Raw genomic sequence first — 21137 nt, 5'->3', positions numbered from 1 at the left:
TTTTTTTTTTTTTTTTTTTTTTCGGTACGCGGGCCTCTCACTGTTGCGGCCTCTCCCGTTGCAGAGCACAGGCTCCGGACGCGCAGGCTCAGCGGCCATGGCTCACGGGCCCAGCCGCTCCGCGGCATGTGGGATCGGGTCACGAACCCGCGTCCCCCGCATCGGCAGGCGGACCCTCAACCACTGCGCCACCAGGGAAGCCCCCAATAGGCTTTTAATCACCCTCAAGTTTTTTAAGCAAATAACAACAACAACTATATCCCCTTCCAGCTACCACCTTTTTGCAAGATCAACTCCTTAAAAGGCTTGTTTACTCTCATACTCCTCACTTCCCTATATTCCATCCGTATTTTGCTAATCCATCCAGCCTGCTTTCTCTGTCATACCTTCACCAGTTACTTCTCATTAGAATAGCTTTGACCTGCACTAAATCTGTTTGGTACTTTCTTATATATTCTGTCTCTCTGTTGAAATTCTCACTTGTTCATGCATTGTTCTCCTGGCTTTACTGAGCATCTTTATGACCATTATTTTGAACTCTATCAGGTCAATTACTTATGTCCATTTCATTAAGGTCTGTTTCTGAAGTTTTATCTTGTTCTTTTGTTTGGAATCTATTTCTCTGTGTCTTCATTTTCCTAGATTTTCTGTGTTGGCTTCTATGCAATAGATAAAACAGCCACTTCTCCCAGATGGAACTCAGTGTTCAGCCCAGCCTTAGGTGTCATTTGTCTTTTAAACCTTTGTGATTGTCCAAGCTGCCTTCTTAGTTCTTAGTGTCTCCCAGTAGTTGAGGGTGTACCAAGACCTGTCAGTGTCCCAAAGAGGAGGATCTTAGTCAGAACCTAGATGCAGCCTGGCTGGAAGCTGGACCCTCAAGCAGCAGCTTTTAAAGTATGCATGTTGGCCTCTTTCAGAGAAAGACCAGAAGATTGCCATTCTTTCTCTTCCCTCTGTGCTGAGCGCTAAGGGAATAGCCAGTTAAGAACAGTTGTTATAGTCCTGTGGGACTGGTGAACATAAGCTCTGCTAGCTACCAGCGCCAGGCAATCAAGTGGTGTGTCACCCTGAGCAGCAGCTGTAAAAACTGGAGCATCAGAAGTATGCACAACATCATTTCAGGGAGATACCAGTGACCTGGGGAGAGGCAGAGGGAGAGCGCAAGAGGGAAGAGATATGGGAACATATGTATATGTATAACTGATTCACTGTTATAAAGCAGAAATTAACACACCATTGTAAAGCAATTATACTCCAATAAAGATGTAAAAAACAAAAACAAAAAAAAAGAGGGAGAGCGCAAAGATGGCATCTGCCAGCTTCCCAGTCTCTGCAGAAGATTGCAGTGGGCCCCTAGATTTGTGTTATATTAGGAGAATAAACCTCAGATTTCAGCTTTTTACATGCAGGCTCAGTGGCCATGGCTCACAGGCCCAGCCGCTCCGCGGCATGTGGGATCTTCCCGGACCCGGGCACGAACCCGTGTCCCCTGCATCGGCAGGCGGACTCCCAACCACTGCGCCACCAGGGAAGCCCTCAGCTTTTAAGATAAGAAACTAGGTCTCTTTCATGGAAAGGCGGGAGATGGGCATTTCAGTCTGCTGGCTCTGTGCTGAGCGGGGAGTGAGAGAGGGGGTTAGCCACCAAGAGTCCTCAGGAGCCCATTTGTTTGCTACAGCCTTGTGGGTCTCATGGATGAAAGCCTAGCTGGCTTTCAGAGCTAGGTGTTTGGGGGTCCCATCCCTCAGGTGGAAGTTTTAAAAGTTGGGGTACTGGGTATTGGATCCAAACTCCTTAGGGAGAAGCTAGGATTTGTGAGTTCCCTCCTCATTGTATGGTGCTGTGCTAGGGCTGGGGGTTTGGGTGAGATTGTGCCTCAGTCTCTCCTACTCGTTTTTATGTGAGTGGGTTTTTCTCATTCACCCAATGTGTAGGAGTTGCTCAGCTAGCTTCTGGATTTCTTTCAGAGGGAGTTGTTCTATATGTAGCTGTAGGATAGGTGTGTCCATGGAAGGAGGTAAGTTCAGGCAGCTCCTTTGTCACCATCTTGAGCTGTAACTGGCCTACACTAAATCTGACAGATATTTTTCAGTCCACATTTTATTTGAGCTTCCATTAGTGTTGACTCTCCCTTTGGCTGCCATATTGCTCTATAGGTTTTCCTAGCCTTCTGTAGCCATTCTCTCTCTCTCTCTAGTGAAGAGACACTCAACGTATATCACCAGCCATTAAATGTTGACCTTCCTTAGGGCTCAGTCCTGGTTTTCTGAGCTGCTCATTCTGGCAAGCTCATCCATACCCATGACTTCAGTTAGTATCTATAAACACACAACTCCCAAATCATATCTCTAGCCCAGTCCAGGGCCATATATCCCACTCTCTACTTAACCTCTTCTCTTAGATATCTCAAAGACTGGTCAAACTGGACATGTCCAAAAATGAACTCATGATCTTACCACCCATTCCCTTACCCCATTATTTGTACCACTGTAGAACTAACTTGCCAAGGTAATTGCATTCAGCCCTATGAATTGTCATTGCACAGCTCAAGCAGAATTCATTCACATAGGCTGTAATGTGAGTGGTGCCCTCTGGAGTTGAAAAATATGGCGACCCTATTTTCCAATGTTCCCTCACTTAGGAAATAGCACATCAAACGGTACAAGCCAAACACCTAGCAGTCAAAAATGAAAAACAAAAACCTAGGGATCACATTCATTTCTCTCTCTCTCTCTCTCTCTCTCTCTCTCTCTCCTCCAGCTCATCCAGTCACTGCCTCCCATTCATTTAACCTCTTAAATTGCCCTTAAATGAATCCACTTCTTACCAAACCCATCACCACCACACCACTCTAATCCAAGTTACCATTATCTCTGATCCGAATTACTGCAATAGACTCATAATGCTAATTTTAGTAGCTTAAAACCCTTAATTTTCTTTCTTTGAAATGGGAACTTCTTAACATGGTCTACAAGACCTTTTTGCTCTAGCCCCTACCTATGTCTCCAGTCCCATCTTGCATCATATTCCCCTCATTTTCTCAGCTCCAGACCAATCAACCTTCTTTCAATCCCCAGTCTTCTCCATACTCTGTTCCATAGCAAGAGCTTTGCACATGCTATTTTCTCTATCTGGAATCTCTTCCTTCCCTTCTTTACCTACTTAACTTTACCAACTCCACTTCTATTTAATTCTTCAAAATTTAGAATAATTTTCTTTTCCCCATGGGGTCATTTCTTGGCCAATTCACCAGGCTAAATCCTGCTATAGTAAGCTTTCATTGCACTGTATACCTCTCCTACTTAGTTTGTATCACAAGTTCAATTTTATATTTATTTTCTCATTATCTGATTAATGATTATGTCCTCACTAAAATGTAAGCTCTCTAAGGATGAAGACCATATCTATTTTAACTATTGTTTTCCCAGCACCTAGCACAGTACTTGGCATACCTCAGAGGGTTTATTAAGTTAGTTAATTAATTTCTAAGAAGGAAATGATTCACTAGAGCTAGATTAAGCTTGTATCCACAGAGGAGGAAGGTCAGACTAATGAGACTGGGGAACTGGGGAAAGTGTAATACTGCAAACAAATAAATATGTTTAAAAGGGAACTAAAAACTAAAGTTAGGTACCAAGACACCAAATAAAAAACAGCACAGTGTTTGGCTTAAGAAATAAACCTACTCTGATGGGAGGAACATGAGGTGAAGAGGCAGATGTCTGGATCCCAGCTGAAGGTAGTATCTCATAAGTGTACACACACACACATACCTGGTTGACCCTCATGTACCTCAAATTTGATATGTCCAAAAGTAAACCAGCCATATTCACACATACCCTCTAAAGTGTCCTTCCCTGTGAATTTCCTATGTCAGTGAATGGTGCTTCCATACTAAGAGTTACCTCTTCCCAAAATTTAGGAGACATCCTTTATTCTAACATATTTCTCAAACCCCACATCTTAACAATCACCAAAATCAATCCAATCTAACTTCTAAATATATCTTAGATCTATCCATTTCTCCCCATTTCTACAGCCAGTAATTAATTAAAACTCTCACCATATTTGGTTATTACAAAAACCTCATAACTGGTTTTCTCCCTCCACACTCATGCATCCCATTCATCCGTTCTTCACACTACAATCAGAATCATCCTTCTAAGATGAGAATGCTATATCACATGAAATTCCCTCTTGCCCTTAGACTAAAATTCATACCCTGTAGCTTGATGAAAGCTGTCTTTCTCACCTTGAACAACCTATGATTCCTCATCTCTAACCACTGAGCCCACCACCTAAATTCTAATCACATTAAACTAGTTTTAGTTCCAGAATGTCTGGGGCTGACCTTAAAGTTTTCTCGTGCCTCCACGTCTTTGCAAATGCATCTCCCTTTGCCTAAAATGTTATGCCCACTTTAGCCTCCTCCTCCACCCCCAGACATTTCTAGCTAACTAACTCATACTAATACTCCTAATCCTAGTCATATCTAGCTAACTCTTACTTTATACTCAGTTCAAATGTCAACTTCAGGGCTTCCCTGGTGGCGCAGTGGTTGAGGGTCTGCTTGCCGATGCGGGGGACGCGGGCTTGTGACCCGATCCCACATGCTGCGGAGCGGCTGGGCCCGTGAGCCGTGGCCGCTGAGCCTGCGCATCCGGAGCCTGTGCTCCGCAACAGGAGAGGCCACAACAGTGAGAGGCCCGCGTACCGCAAAAAAACAAAACAAAACACAAAAAAGTCAACTCCAAAGTTGACTCAAAGTTCTTCCTAATGCCTGGCTCCCGTAGAACTTTATACTTCCTTCCTTCTCTGATTACATTGATCAATCACACTGTCTATCTTCCTCCCTGGTCAGCCTCAAACACTAAGAGGTAAACATCTTGAGGGTAGACAAGATGTCTTATAAATCTTATTAACAGAGAACAGTGGCATAGCAGCTAGCTGTTCAAAAATTATTTGACTAAAAATATTAACAACCAAAGTGAACAATGACTTCTAATGACTTTTCTTTTCTTATTTCAGTCCAAGTGCTTACATGGTTGCAGCTTTCCTCTTTCTCCTAATGCTACTGTTCTGCAGTATTCTTGTTCTGAGCTACCTTCACTATTTGAGGATTTATAGAGAATATATTTATGAATCACTGCACAAATCTGAAAGAAAACAAAAGAATAATTAGAAAAATGAAAGTTTATTTACTATGAATATATGTATGTAGAAAGCGTGTGTATATATACTCATATTGAGAGTGTGTGTGTTTGACCAAGAAATACTAAGTATAAGCTCATAGTAAGTATCATCAAATTCAAAATCTCAAATATGTTCTTAAATTACCCCAAATAGAAATATTTTAATATAATATGTATGTTATTAAATTAATCCTTAATGTGTTCACTTTTATCTTAAGGTAGTCTGTATACTCTTACATGGCTTTAAAAAAAAATTAAAAAGTTTAAAAACCACCTAAGTTTGGCTATTACAATCCTTCCTAAGAATGAAAGTAAACTTTTGAAAATATATTTAAATGTGTCAAACATTATTTTGCACAAAACTTTTCATATGAACCTCATATGGCTGTAGTTAATTTATGTATAAAAGACTTAATAAATATGTGAATTTAAATAGCCTGTTGAAGATATTTCAGAAGTTTTTCTAATGGTAGATTCACATATGAGATATAACTTATCATATTGAAAATAGGAGGCTAATACTCTGTCTTAATTTTAAGTTTTCAAATTTGGTTTTGATGTTCAAAATTAGCTGCTTAACTTGTCCAAATGTGACCACAGCTTTCTAAGCAATTAGTATTTGAACAATCAGGGTCCACCTAGAGGAGAAGCAGCAGGAGATTTTATGTGTGTTTTTGTGTGTCTGTGTGTATATAAAGAGATTTATTTAAAAGAATTGGCTTATGGGGAGGAAAAGCCAGAGATACATGGTATGCTGAGCTTTAGCTGTGCTGGGCCCAGCCAGGGCTGTGGTATCCTAGTTCACGTTCTTCACTCCCTCATTGAACTTTATTTAATTTCATAAATTGGCTCCTTTCCCCTCACCAAAAAAGAAAAAAAGAAGGAAAAAAAGAAGAATTGGCTTATGTGATTGTGGAGGCTGGGTAAACAAGTCTGAAATCCACAGCACAGACATAAAGAATGAAAGGTCAGGGCTTCCCTGGTGGTGCAGTGGTTGAGAGTCCGCCTGCCGATGCAGGGGACACGGGTTCGTGCCCTAGTCCGGGAAGATCCCACATGCCGCGGAGCGGCTAGGCCCGTGAGCCATGGCCGCTGAGCCTGCGCGTCCGGAGCCTGTGCTCCGCAACGGGAGAGGCCGCAACAGTGACAGGCCCGCTTACCGCAAAAAAAAGAAAAAAAAAAAAAAAAAGCTATTGTCCACAAGTAGAATTTCTCATTTTACTAAGATCAGGAACAAAACAGGGATACCTGCTATTCATCACTGTTTTGAAGGTTCTGACATTACAAGAGGAAAATAAAATAACCATTATAAATGCTAGGGGAAAGGAGATAAAATACTCTCTTTCAATAATAAGATTATATGCTTCTGAAACCCAATATTAGGAACAAGAATTATTAGAATAAGAGCATTTGATGGCTCAATATAAGACAAATATGTAAAATTTAATACTTTTTCTCTATAATATTTATATGACAGTTTAACAGCAATAGAAATAATAAAAATAATCTATTTATTGTAGTGACAAATTACATAGAATTAAATTTAATATGAAAGGTGTATGCCATACATGAAAAACATCTTTAAATTCTTTATTGAAAGAGGTGAAACAAGATCTGATAGAAATATTTGATGGAAAAAAGAAAGAAAATGACCCAATATAAAATGAGCAAAAAATACAGTCATTTCACAGAAGAACATACCCAAATAGCCAATAAATATATTAAAAACTACTTTTTCTTAGGGTTTACTATGTGCCAGAAATTGTTCTAATAATTTATCTAATCCTCTTCAACAACACTATGCAATTGGAACTATTATTATCCCATTATAGAGATGAGGAAACTGGCACAGAGAGGGTAAATAATTTTTCTAAGGTCACACAGCTGGTAGGTGAAGTATCAGTTAGACTGGCTCCAAAATCAGGTGCTTATCCACTGAGGATGCTCAACCACACCAGCAGTCAGAAAGATACAAACCGAAGTTACAATGAAGTTACCTTTCTCACCTGTTGGCAAAAAGTCAGAAGGGTAATACTCTTGGGAAGGAATAAGAATCAGGGATGAGAAAAAATTATCTTGCATTTCTGAAGGAAACGTGAATTTTTAAAGATTTTTTGGAAAGCAATCTGGCAAGATTGATTAAAATTTGAAATATTCATTCTCTTGGACCCAGAAATCCCACTCTTGGGAATTAAGAGTCTATCCATGAGATGGGAGGACCAATGTATACATAATATTCAAATAGTTTTATATACATATAATAGTTATACATAACTATTATATACATATATGTATGTGTATAGATAGATGGATGGATAGATAGATAGATAGATAGATAGAGTGACAGAACTCTAGAAGGAGAATTAATGTCTATCAGTAGTTGAATGGTTGAATAAATGATTGGTCATTAACCGTACGGATTAGTCTGTATTAGTTGATTTAAAAGATTTTCCACAAGGTTTTGTTAAATGAGAAAAACAAGCTGCAAGGAAGTACTTATTGTATGATCCCATTGTATAAACAAAACAAAAGCTCTGTGTATGAGAACACAGAGAAAAGTATGGAATGTATCGTGTAGTATTTTGTGTACACCATGTGCATGTGTGCATGTGTATGTCTGTACACTGCAAGAGGGGGAGAGGGTATGTGGCAAGAGATGTAGAGAGGGAAGGATATAAACAAAACTCTCAAAACTGGGGAATAAGGAAACAATAGAAAAATAGCAGGGAATTCCAGTGGTTAGGACTCTGTGCCTTCACTGCCGAGAGTCTGGGTTGGATCCCTAGTCAGGGAACTAGGATCCCGCAAGCCGCTTGGCATGGCCAAAAAGAAAAAGAAAGAAGAAGAAAAGATTATTTTTAAAATAAAGAGCAGCATATTAATTATTCTCTTTATGTAAAACGATGTGTCTGTGCATAATGACAAATAAAAGGGTGATCGTCACCAAACTTAAAATGATGTCGTTCCAGGTGATATTTGCTTTCTTACTGTTGTTTCTCACCACACTGAACTTATACTACTTAATTAATCATACTGAGGAAAACTCTTCTCACTTTGAACAAAAGACTGAGAATTTAAGCAGTGGAGACAGCAAATGTAAACAACTCTTTCGAGGAGTTCCTTTTTTTCTGTAAGAAGCAAAGAAATGGAGGGCAACTGGAGGCAGAGGTGAGGGCAGGAAGGTGCTATTGAGTGTTAATAGGAATAATCCAGTGACTAGGGAAAATTCATGACCCAGGAGAGAAAGGGGTAACTGCTGGATCAAAATCTTTGAGTAGGCAAGATAAAATGTGATTCAGCGCTGAAATTGAACATTTCACCCACTGTTATAGGAGGGAAGCCAGAGTTCGTGTGTGTTGATGTAGGTAGACTGGTGAAGATGAGTGGTTTGTGGCAGCCATGAAGATGCTCCTTGCAGGCCTCCTACTGCAGGAGTGTAATTGACCCAGGGCATCAGCTGCTGCCCTCTGAAATCCACCACCACATTTGCACCAAGGCCACACCTCCAACCCACCCTCAAGTCGCTCCCTCTCCAGTGACTGAGTGTGGTGGGGATACTTAAGCAGTCTGGATCCTAGGTAAACACAAGACTCCTGCCAGCCTGCTTCAAGGACTCCTGAAGGCTTTACCAAACCTCCTTCATATTGCATGGCAGTTGAGGGCACCTCCACCTGATCTCTCTCTCTCTCTCTGACTCCGCCTACCTTCCACAATGTCCTATTTCCTTTCAGACAAGTATTTACCTAATAAAACTATTGCACACTTAATCCAATGTTGGTGACTGTTTCCAGAGGACCTGGAGTAACACCAGGGGTAATGTGAGTGGTCTGAGAAAACAGGAAGTGGGAGAGGATGTGAGACTGGCTCAGCCAGTACCCAGCAGGCAAAGAGGGCACCATCCTGAAGGGTATGCAAGGCACCAACAGTTCCTGGCTCAAGGTGGTAGTTTATTTGCTAAAGTTTTTATTGGCAGTGACCTGGGGAAATGTCCTGATGGAGGGGAGTGTTATGCAGGTACAATGGAGCAAACATTTGAAAACCATGGGGCTAACAAAGACAGTGAAGGTTGCTGGTTACTGCTAAGTGTATATACATATACACACATATAAATGAAACATATGTAATATATATAATTGACATACAACATTGTGTAAGTTTAAGGTATACATGAGTTGATTTGATACATTTATCTGTTGCAATATGATTGCTACCATGGTGTTAGGTAACACTTCTATCATGTCACATAATTGTCATTCCTTTTTTTTTTTTTTTTTTGCGGTACGCAGGCCTCTCACTGTTGCGGCATCTCCCATTGTGGAGCACAGGCTCCAGACACGCAGGCTCAGCGGCCATGGCTCAGGGGCCCAGCTGCTCCTAGGCATGTGGGATCTTCCCGGACTGGGGCACGAACCTGTGTCCCCTGCATCGGCAGGCGGACTCTCAACCACTGCGCTACCAGGGAAGCCCCTGTCATTTCTTTTTTGTGCTGGGAACAATTAAGATCTATTCTTTTAGCAACTTTGAAGTTTATAATACAGAATTGTTGACTAAAGTCACTATGCTGTACATTAGCTCTTCAAGATTTATTCACCTACTAGTTGCAAGTTTGTAACCTTCAACATCTCCCTAATTCTCCCACACACACTCCACCCCCCAGCATCTAGTAGCCACCATTCTACTCTGTTTTTAGGAGTTAGGCTTTTTTTTTTAAGTCTTTTTTAGATTCTATATATAAGTGATATCATACAGTATTTGTCTTTGCCTGGTTTATTTCACGTAGCATAATACCCTCAAGTTTCATCCCTGTCATCTCAAATGTCTGAATTTCCTTGTTTCTCATGGGTGAATAATATTCATATCTACATCTCTCTCTATATATAAATATAGATATCTCACAACTTTTTTATCCATTCATCTGTTGACAGACACTTAGGTTGTTTCCATATATTGACTATTGTGAATAATAATAATAATAATCTGCAATAAACATGAGAGTGCATGTATCTCTTCAAAATCCCGTTTTCATTTCCTTTGAGTATATACTCAGAAATAGAATTGCTGGATCATATGGCAGTTCTATTTTTAATTTTTTGAGGAAACTCCATACTGTTTTCCATAGCAGCTGAACCAATTTAAATTCCTGCCAACAGAGTACAAGGGTTCCCTTACTTCCACATCCTCACCAACACTTGTTATCCCTTGACAATCTGCAGAAGGTTAGTGAAAAAAAGAACCACAGCAATTGAAGGTTAAGTGTGGGAACCAGAGTGCCTCAGTGGTAGCGTATAAAGAGATCAGCATCACCAGTAAAGGAAGGGTAGATACAATTTAACAGTAGGCTGAAGACCTGGGAATCACAGGGCTCTGCAGATGTTTGAACACTCAATCAAGGCAGATCTGTTATGCAAAGGTGGAGGCGCTGGTAGGGAAAACCTGGAATCGTAAAAACTGGGACAGAGTCATCTGGATGGATGCCTCTGAATACGTTGTCTCTCCACACCCACTCCACCCCACACCCACCCTCTGGGCATGCAGACATGGCCTGTCTACCCCTAGAAAGAGCTACCACTTCTGCTGGGCTGGAAGGTCCCCCCCCACCTCCTCTGATGGGTTAAATCCCAGCATAATCCAGCTGGTGCTGGGCCTGATAAGGGAAGGAAGATGTACAAAAATGAACCTGCATGTACTGGCAGGAACCAGGGGAGTATGCCTGGGACTGGATTCTGAGGCCTCTTTAAAACTGGATAAGCAAGAATTTGTTGAGTTTGAGCCATTTTCTCAGGATATGGAATTTAACTAATGCCCTAGCAAAGACCCAGTGAGTCTTAGAAGCCTAGAAAAAATGCTGGCCAACTCTCTGCAAAGTGACAAAAAAAAAAACACCTGGTGTCTTGGCAGTTGGTAGAGGAAGGAATGAAAAGGCTCAGGGAGGTGGAGGGGCTGGAATGGAGGCATTATCCAAGCCCAGAGGACCCAGCAGAGGATTATGTCCCATGAAAGGGTCCAGATAGCACACTAATCACCAAGGGCATTTTGATGAGAAGACCTCCAGCATCACTAAAACGTCCAGTGGTGTCTCTCCTCGGCAGCTAGGGATGACGATAGGTGAGGTGGCCACAGGGCTCATTGAGTGGATGGGGCCCTAAGTAAGAGAGGCTTGGTAGTGGCACTTTACTTCCTGAAGCCAGGAGGCCACAGTTACCATAATGACAGGAAAGGTGCAGCTATGGGGGCTTGACCTACAGGGAGTTGTGAAGATAGAACATAGTGGTGTTAGGGACAAAATTATCAAGCAGTCAACAAGGCTGTTGGATGATAACATCTAAGAAAAAAAAAGAATGGAGGAGGAGGTTGAGGGCAGTTGTCCCTATAAAAAGTCACAATCCTTTGCTCCAGTCCCCAGACCTGAGTAGATTTTCAGGTCCAGAATCTGTTACCTGAAGAGGTGGCCAGGTCCCTAGGAAGAATGAGCCTGCAACAGTGTGGCAAGTCTATACCATAACAATTCCCCCTCAGACCTATGGTCATTTACTCAGGTGACTATACTGAGGAACGGGGAATAATCAGATGTTTTGAGGACTATTTGACGCAGGTCTGAGTTAACATTGATACCTAGAGACCCAAAGTGTCATCAAGCCCCCCCCCCCTTAGAGTAGGGACCTATGAGGGCCAAAGTGGCTTTGGCCATGCGGGGGGGCTTTACCTCAGTCCCCGAGTGGATAATTGAAACTGATATACTTGGCAGTTGGAATGAAGCCACACTGAGCCCCCAGTTTGTGGAGTAGGATCAATAATAGTGGGGAAATGACAAATGAAACCTCTGAAACTGTCCCCACACACACTCCTGAGAAAGTTAGGAAATCATTATCATTTTCCAGGGAATAGCACAGATTAGTGCCACAATTAAGGACCTAAAAGATGCAGGGTTGGTGGTCTCTGTCAGATCTTCATTTAATAACCAGTCTGACCCATGCAGAAAATGGATGAATCCTAGAGAATGACAGTAGAATACTGCAGATTTAATCAAGTAGTAGTGCCAATTGCATCCAGTATGCCAGGTGTGGAATCAGGGCTAGGGCAGGTTAATCAGGGCTCAGGTATATGGTATGCAACGACTGACTTGGAGAATGCATTCTTTTCCATCCCACAAGAAAAGAATATCAGAAACAGTTCACATTCACATGGACAACAATATTAAATTACCTGCCCATCCTATGAAATTCCCAAGGGTATATCCTCATACAGATAACCGAAATAGTAAACCAACCTCATTTCTGGTCCAATCACAGTGCCTGGGAAGCAATGCTGTTGTGGGCCCCAGGTCACATTGTACCAGTTAAGAATGAAACAGCTGTTCCAGATCAAGATGGCAGAGTAGGAAGATTCTGAGCTCACCTCCTCCCTACACACCAAAACTGCCGCTAGATATAGAACACTTATCTCTGAGAATGACCTGAAGACTAAACAGACTTTCTACAGATAAGAATATAAAGAGAAGGCCATATCAAGACAAGCAGGAGGGGTAGAGAGGTCTAGTCAAAACCCACAACCCCACGCCCACAAGAGGGAGGGATATCACAACTGAGGAGGTCCCCCTGAGGAACAATAGGTCCCAGCCCAGGGGACCTGCATCAGGAAGATGAGCCCCCATAATGTCTGGCTTTGAAAAGCAGTGGGGTTTATATCTGGGAGACCTGGAGGGCTGTGGGAAACTGAGGATCCACTCAGCTTTGCCCTCAAACTTGTTGGCTCCAAGTCCCAGCCCAGAGGCAGCAGCTTGAAAAGCACCTGGGTCGTAGAAGAAGATTCATTGACTAATTTTAGGATGTGTGCCAGAGGGGCAGGGATCTGGTAGAAGTTTCTGTTTTTTTTTTTTAGTTCTTCCATTTAGCTGACAGGCACCATTTCTGTCACTCTCAGTCAATCTAGCTAACACCATGTGCCCCACCCCTGAGGACCCACCCCAGCCAGCCCCTCCAAAGCAGCTCCTGCCCCACTCCACCCAGCATGCAGTTTCAGCCTACACCAGCACCCCTCCAAAGTGGCTCCTAGTCTCGGGAGCCAGCCCTGCCCACCACTGTGCCCAAAGCAATCACAGCCCAACCACAACATGTGGATGCATGCAGACCACACAGGGGATGTCTCTGGAGCACCTGGCTCTGGTGACCACAGGTGTGGCACTGGCCACATAGGCCTTCTACATAAGGCCACTCTTTCAAGAGTGCTCCCAGGCTTGAAAGTGGGACAGAACTGATATACCTAATACATAGAAACAAACACAGAATGAGACAAAGAAATATCTTCCAGATGAAAGAACAAGACAAAAACCTCCAAAAAGAACTAAACAAAAAAGAGATAAGCAATTTACCAGATAAAGAGTTTAAAGTAATAGTTATAAAGATGCTCACTGAACTTGGGAGAAGAATGGATGAATTCAGTGAGAACTTCAACATAGATAGAAAATATAAAAAAGAACAAATCAGAACTGAAGAAAAAATAACTGAAATAAAAAATACACTAGAAGGAATCAGTAGCAGATTAGAGGATGCAGAAGAACAGATCAGCAGTCTGGAAGACAGGCTAGCGGAAATTACCCAACTGAAACAGCAAAAAGAAAAAGAAACCAAAAAACCGAGAATAGTTTAAGAGACTTCTCACACAACATCAAGTGTGCTAACATTCATATTATAGAGAACACAGGAGAAGAGAGAGCAAGGGATAGAAAACCTATTTGAAGAGATAATAGCTGAAAATTTCCCTAAACAGGTGAAGGAATCAGACATTCAAGTCCAGGAAGCACAGAGAGTCCCAAACAAAATGAACCAAAGAGGCCACCCCCAGACACATTATAATTAAGATGTCAAAAGTTAAAGAGAGAATCTTAAAAGCAGCAAGAGAAAAACAACTAGTTACATACAAGGGAAACACCAGAAGACTATCAGTTGATTTTTCAGCAGTAACTTTGCAGTTTAGAAGGGAGTAGCACAATGTATTAAAAATGCTGAAAGGAAAAAACTTATAACCTATAAGGATACTCTATCCTACAAGGTTATCATTCAGAATTGGAGGAGAGATAAAGAGTTTTCCAGAAAAGTAAAAGCTAAAGGCGTTCATCACCACTAAACTGGCCTTACAAGAAATGTTAAAGGGACTTCTTTAAATGGCAAAGAAAAGGCCATAACTAGAAGGAGGAAAACAAACTTATGGTTACCAAAGGGGAGAGGGAGGGAGGGACAAATTAGTAGCATGGGATTAACAGATACTACTGTATACGTAAAATATTAATAGGTAAGCAACAAGGATTTACTATATAGCACAGGGAATTATATTCAATATCATGTAATAACCTGTAACGGAATATAACCTAGCAAAAACTATAACTGAGTCACTTTGCTGTACACCTGAACTAACACAATATTGTAAATCAACTATAGTTTAGCTCTGGGGGAAAGAGGCCACCGGCGGCGGCGGCGGCGGCGGCAGAGACGAGCGGCCGGGGACTCCCCTCCCCCGCTGCAGCGCGGTGAGGCGTGGGGCCTGCTGCGCCCCCGCCCACCACTCGCCCCAGCCGCCGCCTCGCCGCTTCCCCTGGTCCGAGCGGCCCCTAGTCCTCCAGCCCACCCGCCCGGCCCGCGAGGAGCGCGGCGCAGTCCGTTGGCCCGCGTGGGTCCGGCCTCCCGGCGTCTTCGCGGCGCTCAAGGACGACCAGGAAGCGGAGCGGCCGAGATGGCGCGTCCGCGGCCCCGCGAGTACAAGACGGGCGACCTGGTCTTTGCCAAGGTGAAGGGCTACCCGCAGTGGCCGGCCCGGATTGAGGAACTCCCGGAGGGAGCTGTGACGCCTCCAGCAAATAAGTATCCTATCTACTTTTTTGGCAAAGTCTTTGCCAAAAATATATGAAACTGCATTTCTAGGTCCCAAAGACCTTTTCCCTTATAAGGAATACAAAGACAAGTTTGCGAAGTCAAACAAACGGAAAGGATTTAATGAAGGATTGTGGGAGATAGAAAATAACCCAGGAGTAAAGTTTACTGGGTACCAGGCCATTCAGCAACAGAGCTCTTCGGAAACCGAGGGAGAAGGCGGGAGTACTGCAGAGGCAAGCAGTGAGGAAGGAGGTGAGAGAGTGGAAGAAGATGGAAAAGGCAAAAGAAAGAATGAAAAAGCAGGCTCGAAACGGAAGTCATACACTTAAAAGAAATCCTCTAAACAGTACCGGAAATCTCCAGGAGATGAAGATGACAAGGACTGCAAAGAAGAGGAAAATAAAAGCAGCTCTGAGGGTGGAGATGCCGGCAATGACACAAGAAACACAACTTCAGACTTGCAAGAAAACCAGTGAAGGGACCTAACTACCGTAATGAATGCTGCGTATTAAGAAAACCACAAGAAGGTTATACGTTTGGTTGTCTGATATTCTTGGATTTGATATGAACCAACACATAGTCCTTGTTGTCATTTACAGAACCCCAGTTTGTATGTACATTATTCACATTCCTCTCTGCTGTGTTTGGGGGAAAAAAGACGTTTTAGCCTTTTTTAAGGTTATTGATTTAATTTCATGTTATTTGGTTGCATGAAGTTGCCCTTAACCACTAAGGATTATCCAGCTTTTTGCACAAGTTTATACAAGTCTAGGATCCTTTATCAAGGCAGTTAATGTTCATCACTCTCCTGCATTTACTCCACCATCACCAAACACTCAGTTAAATATAAGTTAGCATTTTTAAAAATGACCACTCAACATAATGCTTAAAGGATTTCCTCTCTGTGACAGAACCCAGGAACCAGTTCCTAGATACATAATGTTGGCATATTGAAGATGAACTTAAAATTGTTCTTCAGTTTTGAGGCCATGTGTAAAGTTTAATCATATTGTAAAGTATCTATTCCATATTAGAAATAGCTAGTTGACAGCTTATACTTCTCAAAACTCATGTTGTTAATGTACACAAACTCAGTTTCTGTATGTGAAGTTAGTGAGTCTTTTGTGTTACTCCAAAACAAAGGCAATGATTTATTTTTCCCCAGTCTCAATACAATTTGAGCTAATCACTCAAGCTGGATACTTTACATTTTAAAGCTGGAATCAGCAGTAGCCCTATGGGAGGTAAGACAAAGCATTGCCTTTTAAATATAGACTTTTAAAATGATCTGTTGTTTTCTTTTGGAACTAGAATTAGAATAGTTAATATTCATCCACAAACCATTATTATCTGTACATTATTGTTGCAAATGTGATAATAGAAAATTTTATTTATTTTTATGCCAGCTCGTATTGTGAGAACACATTTAGTCAGTTTGGGTTTTATCAATCCTGTTATGCTTGTCCTTGGAACATCTTTCGTATTCAAGGTTTGTAGTTGAAAACTTTACTGTAAAAAAAATCAAACCCCAAAAAAGTATTGTTTTTACAGAATAAATTTATTGGAATGTGTACTGGGAGTAAGATTTGAGGTTGTAAACAACTAAGTTAGTGTAATTTGGCTTCATATGTGTAATGTGAGGTATTATCTTAAAGCAAAAATTGTTAACAGCAAGTTGACAATAGAAAATATATATACTTTAGTTTTTTAAAAGTTAGAGAAACAAACATCCAACAGGAAGAAAACCCAACTTTTTTTAACAGAGAAAACTAAAAAAATAAAAATAAAATAAATAGCGTAGCATTATTGTTTCTATTTATTTAGATTTTAAAGTTTATTTCATCTTTTGTATTCTAAAATGTATGTACACCTCTTTGTAAGAAGGATTCAAAGTGGCTTTGTTTTTTCTAATGAAATAGAGAATGAAAACTAAAATATATATACAAATCTTGGCATTCGTGAAACATGGATGGACCTGGAAGGTATTATGCTTAGTGAAATAAGTCAGACAGAGAAAGACAAATACTGTTTGTTTTCACTAACATGTGAAAACAAACGAACAAATAAAACAAAACAAAAAACAGATTCATAGGGACAGGGAATAAATGGGTGGTTGTCGAAGGGGAGGGGGTTGGGGGAAGGAAAAAACAGATGAAGGGGATTAAGAGGTACAAACTTCCAGCTATAAAACAAATGAGTTACAGGGGTGTAATGTACAGCATAGAGAATATAGTCAATAATATTGGAATCATTTTTTATGGTGAGAGATGGTAACTAGACTTATTGTGGTGATCATTTTGTAATTTATAAAAATATTGAATCACTGTGTTGTACACCTGAAACTAATATAATATTGTCAGTTATACTTCAAGTAATTGAAAAAACACGCTTGGACTCAGTTCATCTACAGCACAGTTCAGGCAGCAATAAGCTTTAAAATGTATTTTCCTTTATAATGCTTCAAATCCTTCAGGTGGCCTAAGAAATTGTTTGTGGTCGGTTGTAATGAGGCTCCTACCTCTTTCTAGTTTCAAATCTGCCTTTCCTTGCTGAGGCCAGGACTCAGCAAACCACATTTCTGCTCCAGACCTAGCTCCCTGGTAGCTTTCTCTAGTACCAGGTACTGGAGGAAGAAAAGTACATCCTGTTTCCCACCTTTCCTGTCAGCGTGAGCTTAGTCATGCTTCTTCATGCCAGCAGTGGTAGCAGATTTCAGGAGCAGTGGTTGATTTCCAGCTTGAAGTTTTTAAAAATTTCCAGGACCCATGTCACTGTGCCACTCAGAGGCACCAGCAGCACCAGCCTGCCAAACTTCCCCCTTCAGAGCTCTGGATTCCACCTCCAGGGGGCTCTCCGCCAAGCTTTAAAACTGTTTAAATCCCAGCCTCTTTGTGCCTCCAAGCCTAGGGGTGATAGCTGCTTCTGGTGCTTACCACCTCTCTGATACCTTAGTGTTCCTTTTTTTGTCTTTTTCAGCCTCCAGTACCCCATTTACAACTATTTTATTAAATTTTCTTTGTTAATATTACTGTCTCCCGACAACCACCCCAAATAAGCCTCCTATTATGCTCTACTACTGCTTGTGCCCTTCGGTTTAAATTAAAAATTAATGAATACATACTTTTTTTCTGTCTTCCACTGGTTAGTAAGCTTCATGAGGGCTTTAATACTTGCTCAGTGAATGAATGAATGAATGATGGATAATTTCAGTTACTGGAGGATCAGTACCTAAATTACATGAGCAACACAACTCCGGTCCTCTCACTGTTGTGGCCGCTCCCGTTGCGGAGCACAGGCTCCGGACGTGCAGGCTCAGCGGCCATGGCTCACGGGCCCAGCCGCTCCGCGGCACGTGGGATCTTCCCGGACCGGGGCATGAACCCGTGTCCCCTGCGTCGGCAGGTGGACTCTCAACCACTGCGCCACCAGGGAAGCCCTGAATTCAATTTTGTAACTGGTTAATTTGAAGTGACCTTGGGACATCCTGTATGGTGGGCAGGATAATAGCTCCCCAAAGATGTCCACATTCCAGTTCCCCAGAACATGCAAATATATTACTCTACATAGGATAAAAAGACTTTGCCAATGTGATTAGGTTAAGGATCCTGAGATGACATTATCCTTGATTATCCAGGTGGGCCTAAAGTAACCACAAGGGTCCTTGTAAGTGAAAGGAGGAGGCAGGAGAGTCAGAGAAGATATAATGGAAACAGGTCAGGGTGATGTGGCCATGAGTCAAGGAATGAGAGCAGCCTCTAGGAGATGAATAAGAAAGGCAAGGAAGCAGATTCTCCCCTGGAGCCTCCAGAAAGAACATAGTCCTTGATTTTAGTCCAGGGAGACTCATTTTGGACTTCTGGTCTCTAGAACTGTAAGGTAATAAACATGTGTAGTGTTGTTTCAAACTGCTAAGTTTGGGGTCATTTGTTACAGCAGCAATAGGAAACTAATACACCTGGTGGAGATGTCAAATAGGCTGCAGGTTATACTGGCCTAGTGCTCAAGAGAGAGACAGGGATTGGAGATGGGGGCCTCAGACTTTTCAGCTTACAGGTGATCCTTACAGCTGACAGAGTAGCTGAGATCACAAAGAGCAAAGGGAGTGTTTAGAGTAAGAGGTGAAATGAACCAGTAGCTTGAGCCCTCAGTAGGAGGTGTTATGACGTGTTAATGGAGAGTGCCTGCCTTTCCCCACACCTGTAGTTTGTTCAATTGGGTTAGGAGGAAAGGAAGGCCACAGGGGAGGAGGGAAGCAAAGCAGCTGGGTACACCAAAAATGAATTTTAGAACTTTGTCCACAACCTGAGGATAAGTCAAAGAACAATCATGCACACAGCATTTACTGTCACTCAACACTGCCTGGCAATTCAACCCTATTTCCCTGGCATATTTGTCTTCCCTATTTTACACCCCAAATTCCCTACACCCCACCCCTCCCCAGCTTTCCAGTGATCTTGCCTCTTACTCGTTGAGAAAATCAAAACAAATCAGAGAACTGCCCTCATTTGTCTTCTACACTTTCCATACCATCACTATGCACTTGCATCTACCTTATATGCTGTCACTACAGATAAAGCATCCCTCCTACTAAAGGCCAAACCCTCACTTATGCACTGGATCTCTTCCCCTTTTTACCTTGCCCATGGAAATCCCCTCTCTCTCCTACATCATCAGTTTCTCTCTTTTTACATACAAGTATACTTTAGTATTTCTCATCTTTAAAATGTCCTCCATTGACCACACAGCCTTATCCCACTATTGCCCCAAGTTGCCTACAGTCTCCATTTCTTCACTATACACTCACCCCTCAAACCATTCCAAATGTTCTCTGGATCCCACTCCTCCCCTGACACTGCTCATGTCAATGCTACCAGTGACCTCCATACTGCTGAATCTAATACTTACGGCTTATGTGCTACCATGTACTCCTCCTGCCTCTGTGATTCCTCTTCCTCCTCTACATGATGGGTCCTAGATCTTTGTCTTTGACCCCTTTACCTTTTATAAGCTACACATTTTCCTGTCATCCAGTCAGTCCTAAGGCTTTAGAGTCCATTTATCGTGGCCATAACTCCAGTTTTTCCAAATGCCTACTTGACATCATGGATATCTCAATGATATCTGCAACTTAACAAGACCAAACCAAAACTCTTGATTTCCCTCTTCCCAGCCTGTTCTTCACAATCTTCACATCTTATGAATGGCACCACCATCCACACAATTTCTGAAGTCAAAAATCTAGAAATTATCCTTGAGTGTTCTCCCCCTAACAAACTCAACATCCAATTCATTAGCAAGTCCTGTAGAGCAGCAGTCCCCAACCTTTCTGGCACCAGGGGCCAGTTTCGTGGAAGATAATTTTTCAAGGGGGTCGGTGGGGGAATGGTTGAGGCGGTAATGCCAGCGATGGAGAGCGGCAGGTGCCAGCGATGGAGAGCGGCAGGTGCCAGCGATGGAGAGCAGCAGATGCCAGCGATGGGGAGCGGCAGATGCCAGCGATGGAGAGCGGCAGATGAAGCTTCCCTCGCTTGCTGCTCACCTCCTGCTGTGTGTGTGTTGGGGGGGCGGGGCGGGGGAAACCCCTGCTGTAGAGTCTACTTCCAAAATAGTACAAATTAATTTCTTCAGTGTTACCCACTACCCCCAATATCCAAACCACCTTTTGGCGTGCACTTTTGTAATAGCTTCTTAACTGGTTGAATCAATTAACTTTGCAGGGCTGGCTTTTTGTCATTCGGATCTGAGCTTAAACCTCACCTAGACCTTCGCACTGCAGCCAATCTAAGCTTACTCTCAATCACTTCATCCTATTTTAACTCTCTACAAAGCACATATCACCGATATTTTGTTTGTCCTCCCTCCTGTTCATTTCTATATTCCTCAGGGCCTACATCACGGCCGGGCAAAGGGCAGGCACATAAATATTTTTTGAACAAATACAAAAGCACATACTGCGTCCCACGGTTGTGCTAATCTATGAGTACTGTACTCTCTTCCCATCTCAGCAGGATACTTTCGTAAAATGTAAAATTCCACACTGGGGATTAACTGGATGCATATTACACCGCTTCCCCCACCA

The 21137-nt window shown here is 42.2% G+C and overlaps 1 protein-coding gene and 1 pseudogene across 1 annotated transcript in view; both read left to right on the top strand.

The window, feature by feature from the left end:
* LOC103068700 (uncharacterized protein C1orf101) overlaps positions 1-14719 on the top strand; it is a gene marked incomplete at its 5' end in the record, with an annotated part of 184464 nt that extends 169745 nt beyond the window's left edge. The window contains 2 exon segments of the mRNA XM_082930961.1: positions 5029-5167; positions 14627-14719. Of these exon segments, the coding sequence (XP_082787087.1) occupies positions 5029-5167; positions 14627-14719 (232 nt within the window).
* A 199-nt stretch (positions 14720-14918) lies between these two features.
* LOC103091277 (hepatoma-derived growth factor-related protein 3 pseudogene) lies at positions 14919-15544 on the top strand (annotated as a pseudogene).
* Positions 15545-21137: the final 5593 nt, after the last annotated feature.

Source organism: Lipotes vexillifer, unplaced genomic scaffold (assembly GCF_000442215.2).
Source record: "Lipotes vexillifer unplaced genomic scaffold, Lipotes_vexillifer_v1.1 scaffold1591, whole genome shotgun sequence".
Lineage (NCBI taxonomy): Eukaryota > Metazoa > Chordata > Mammalia > Artiodactyla > Lipotidae > Lipotes > Lipotes vexillifer.
This window is presented reverse-complemented; position numbering and strand designations above follow the sequence as displayed.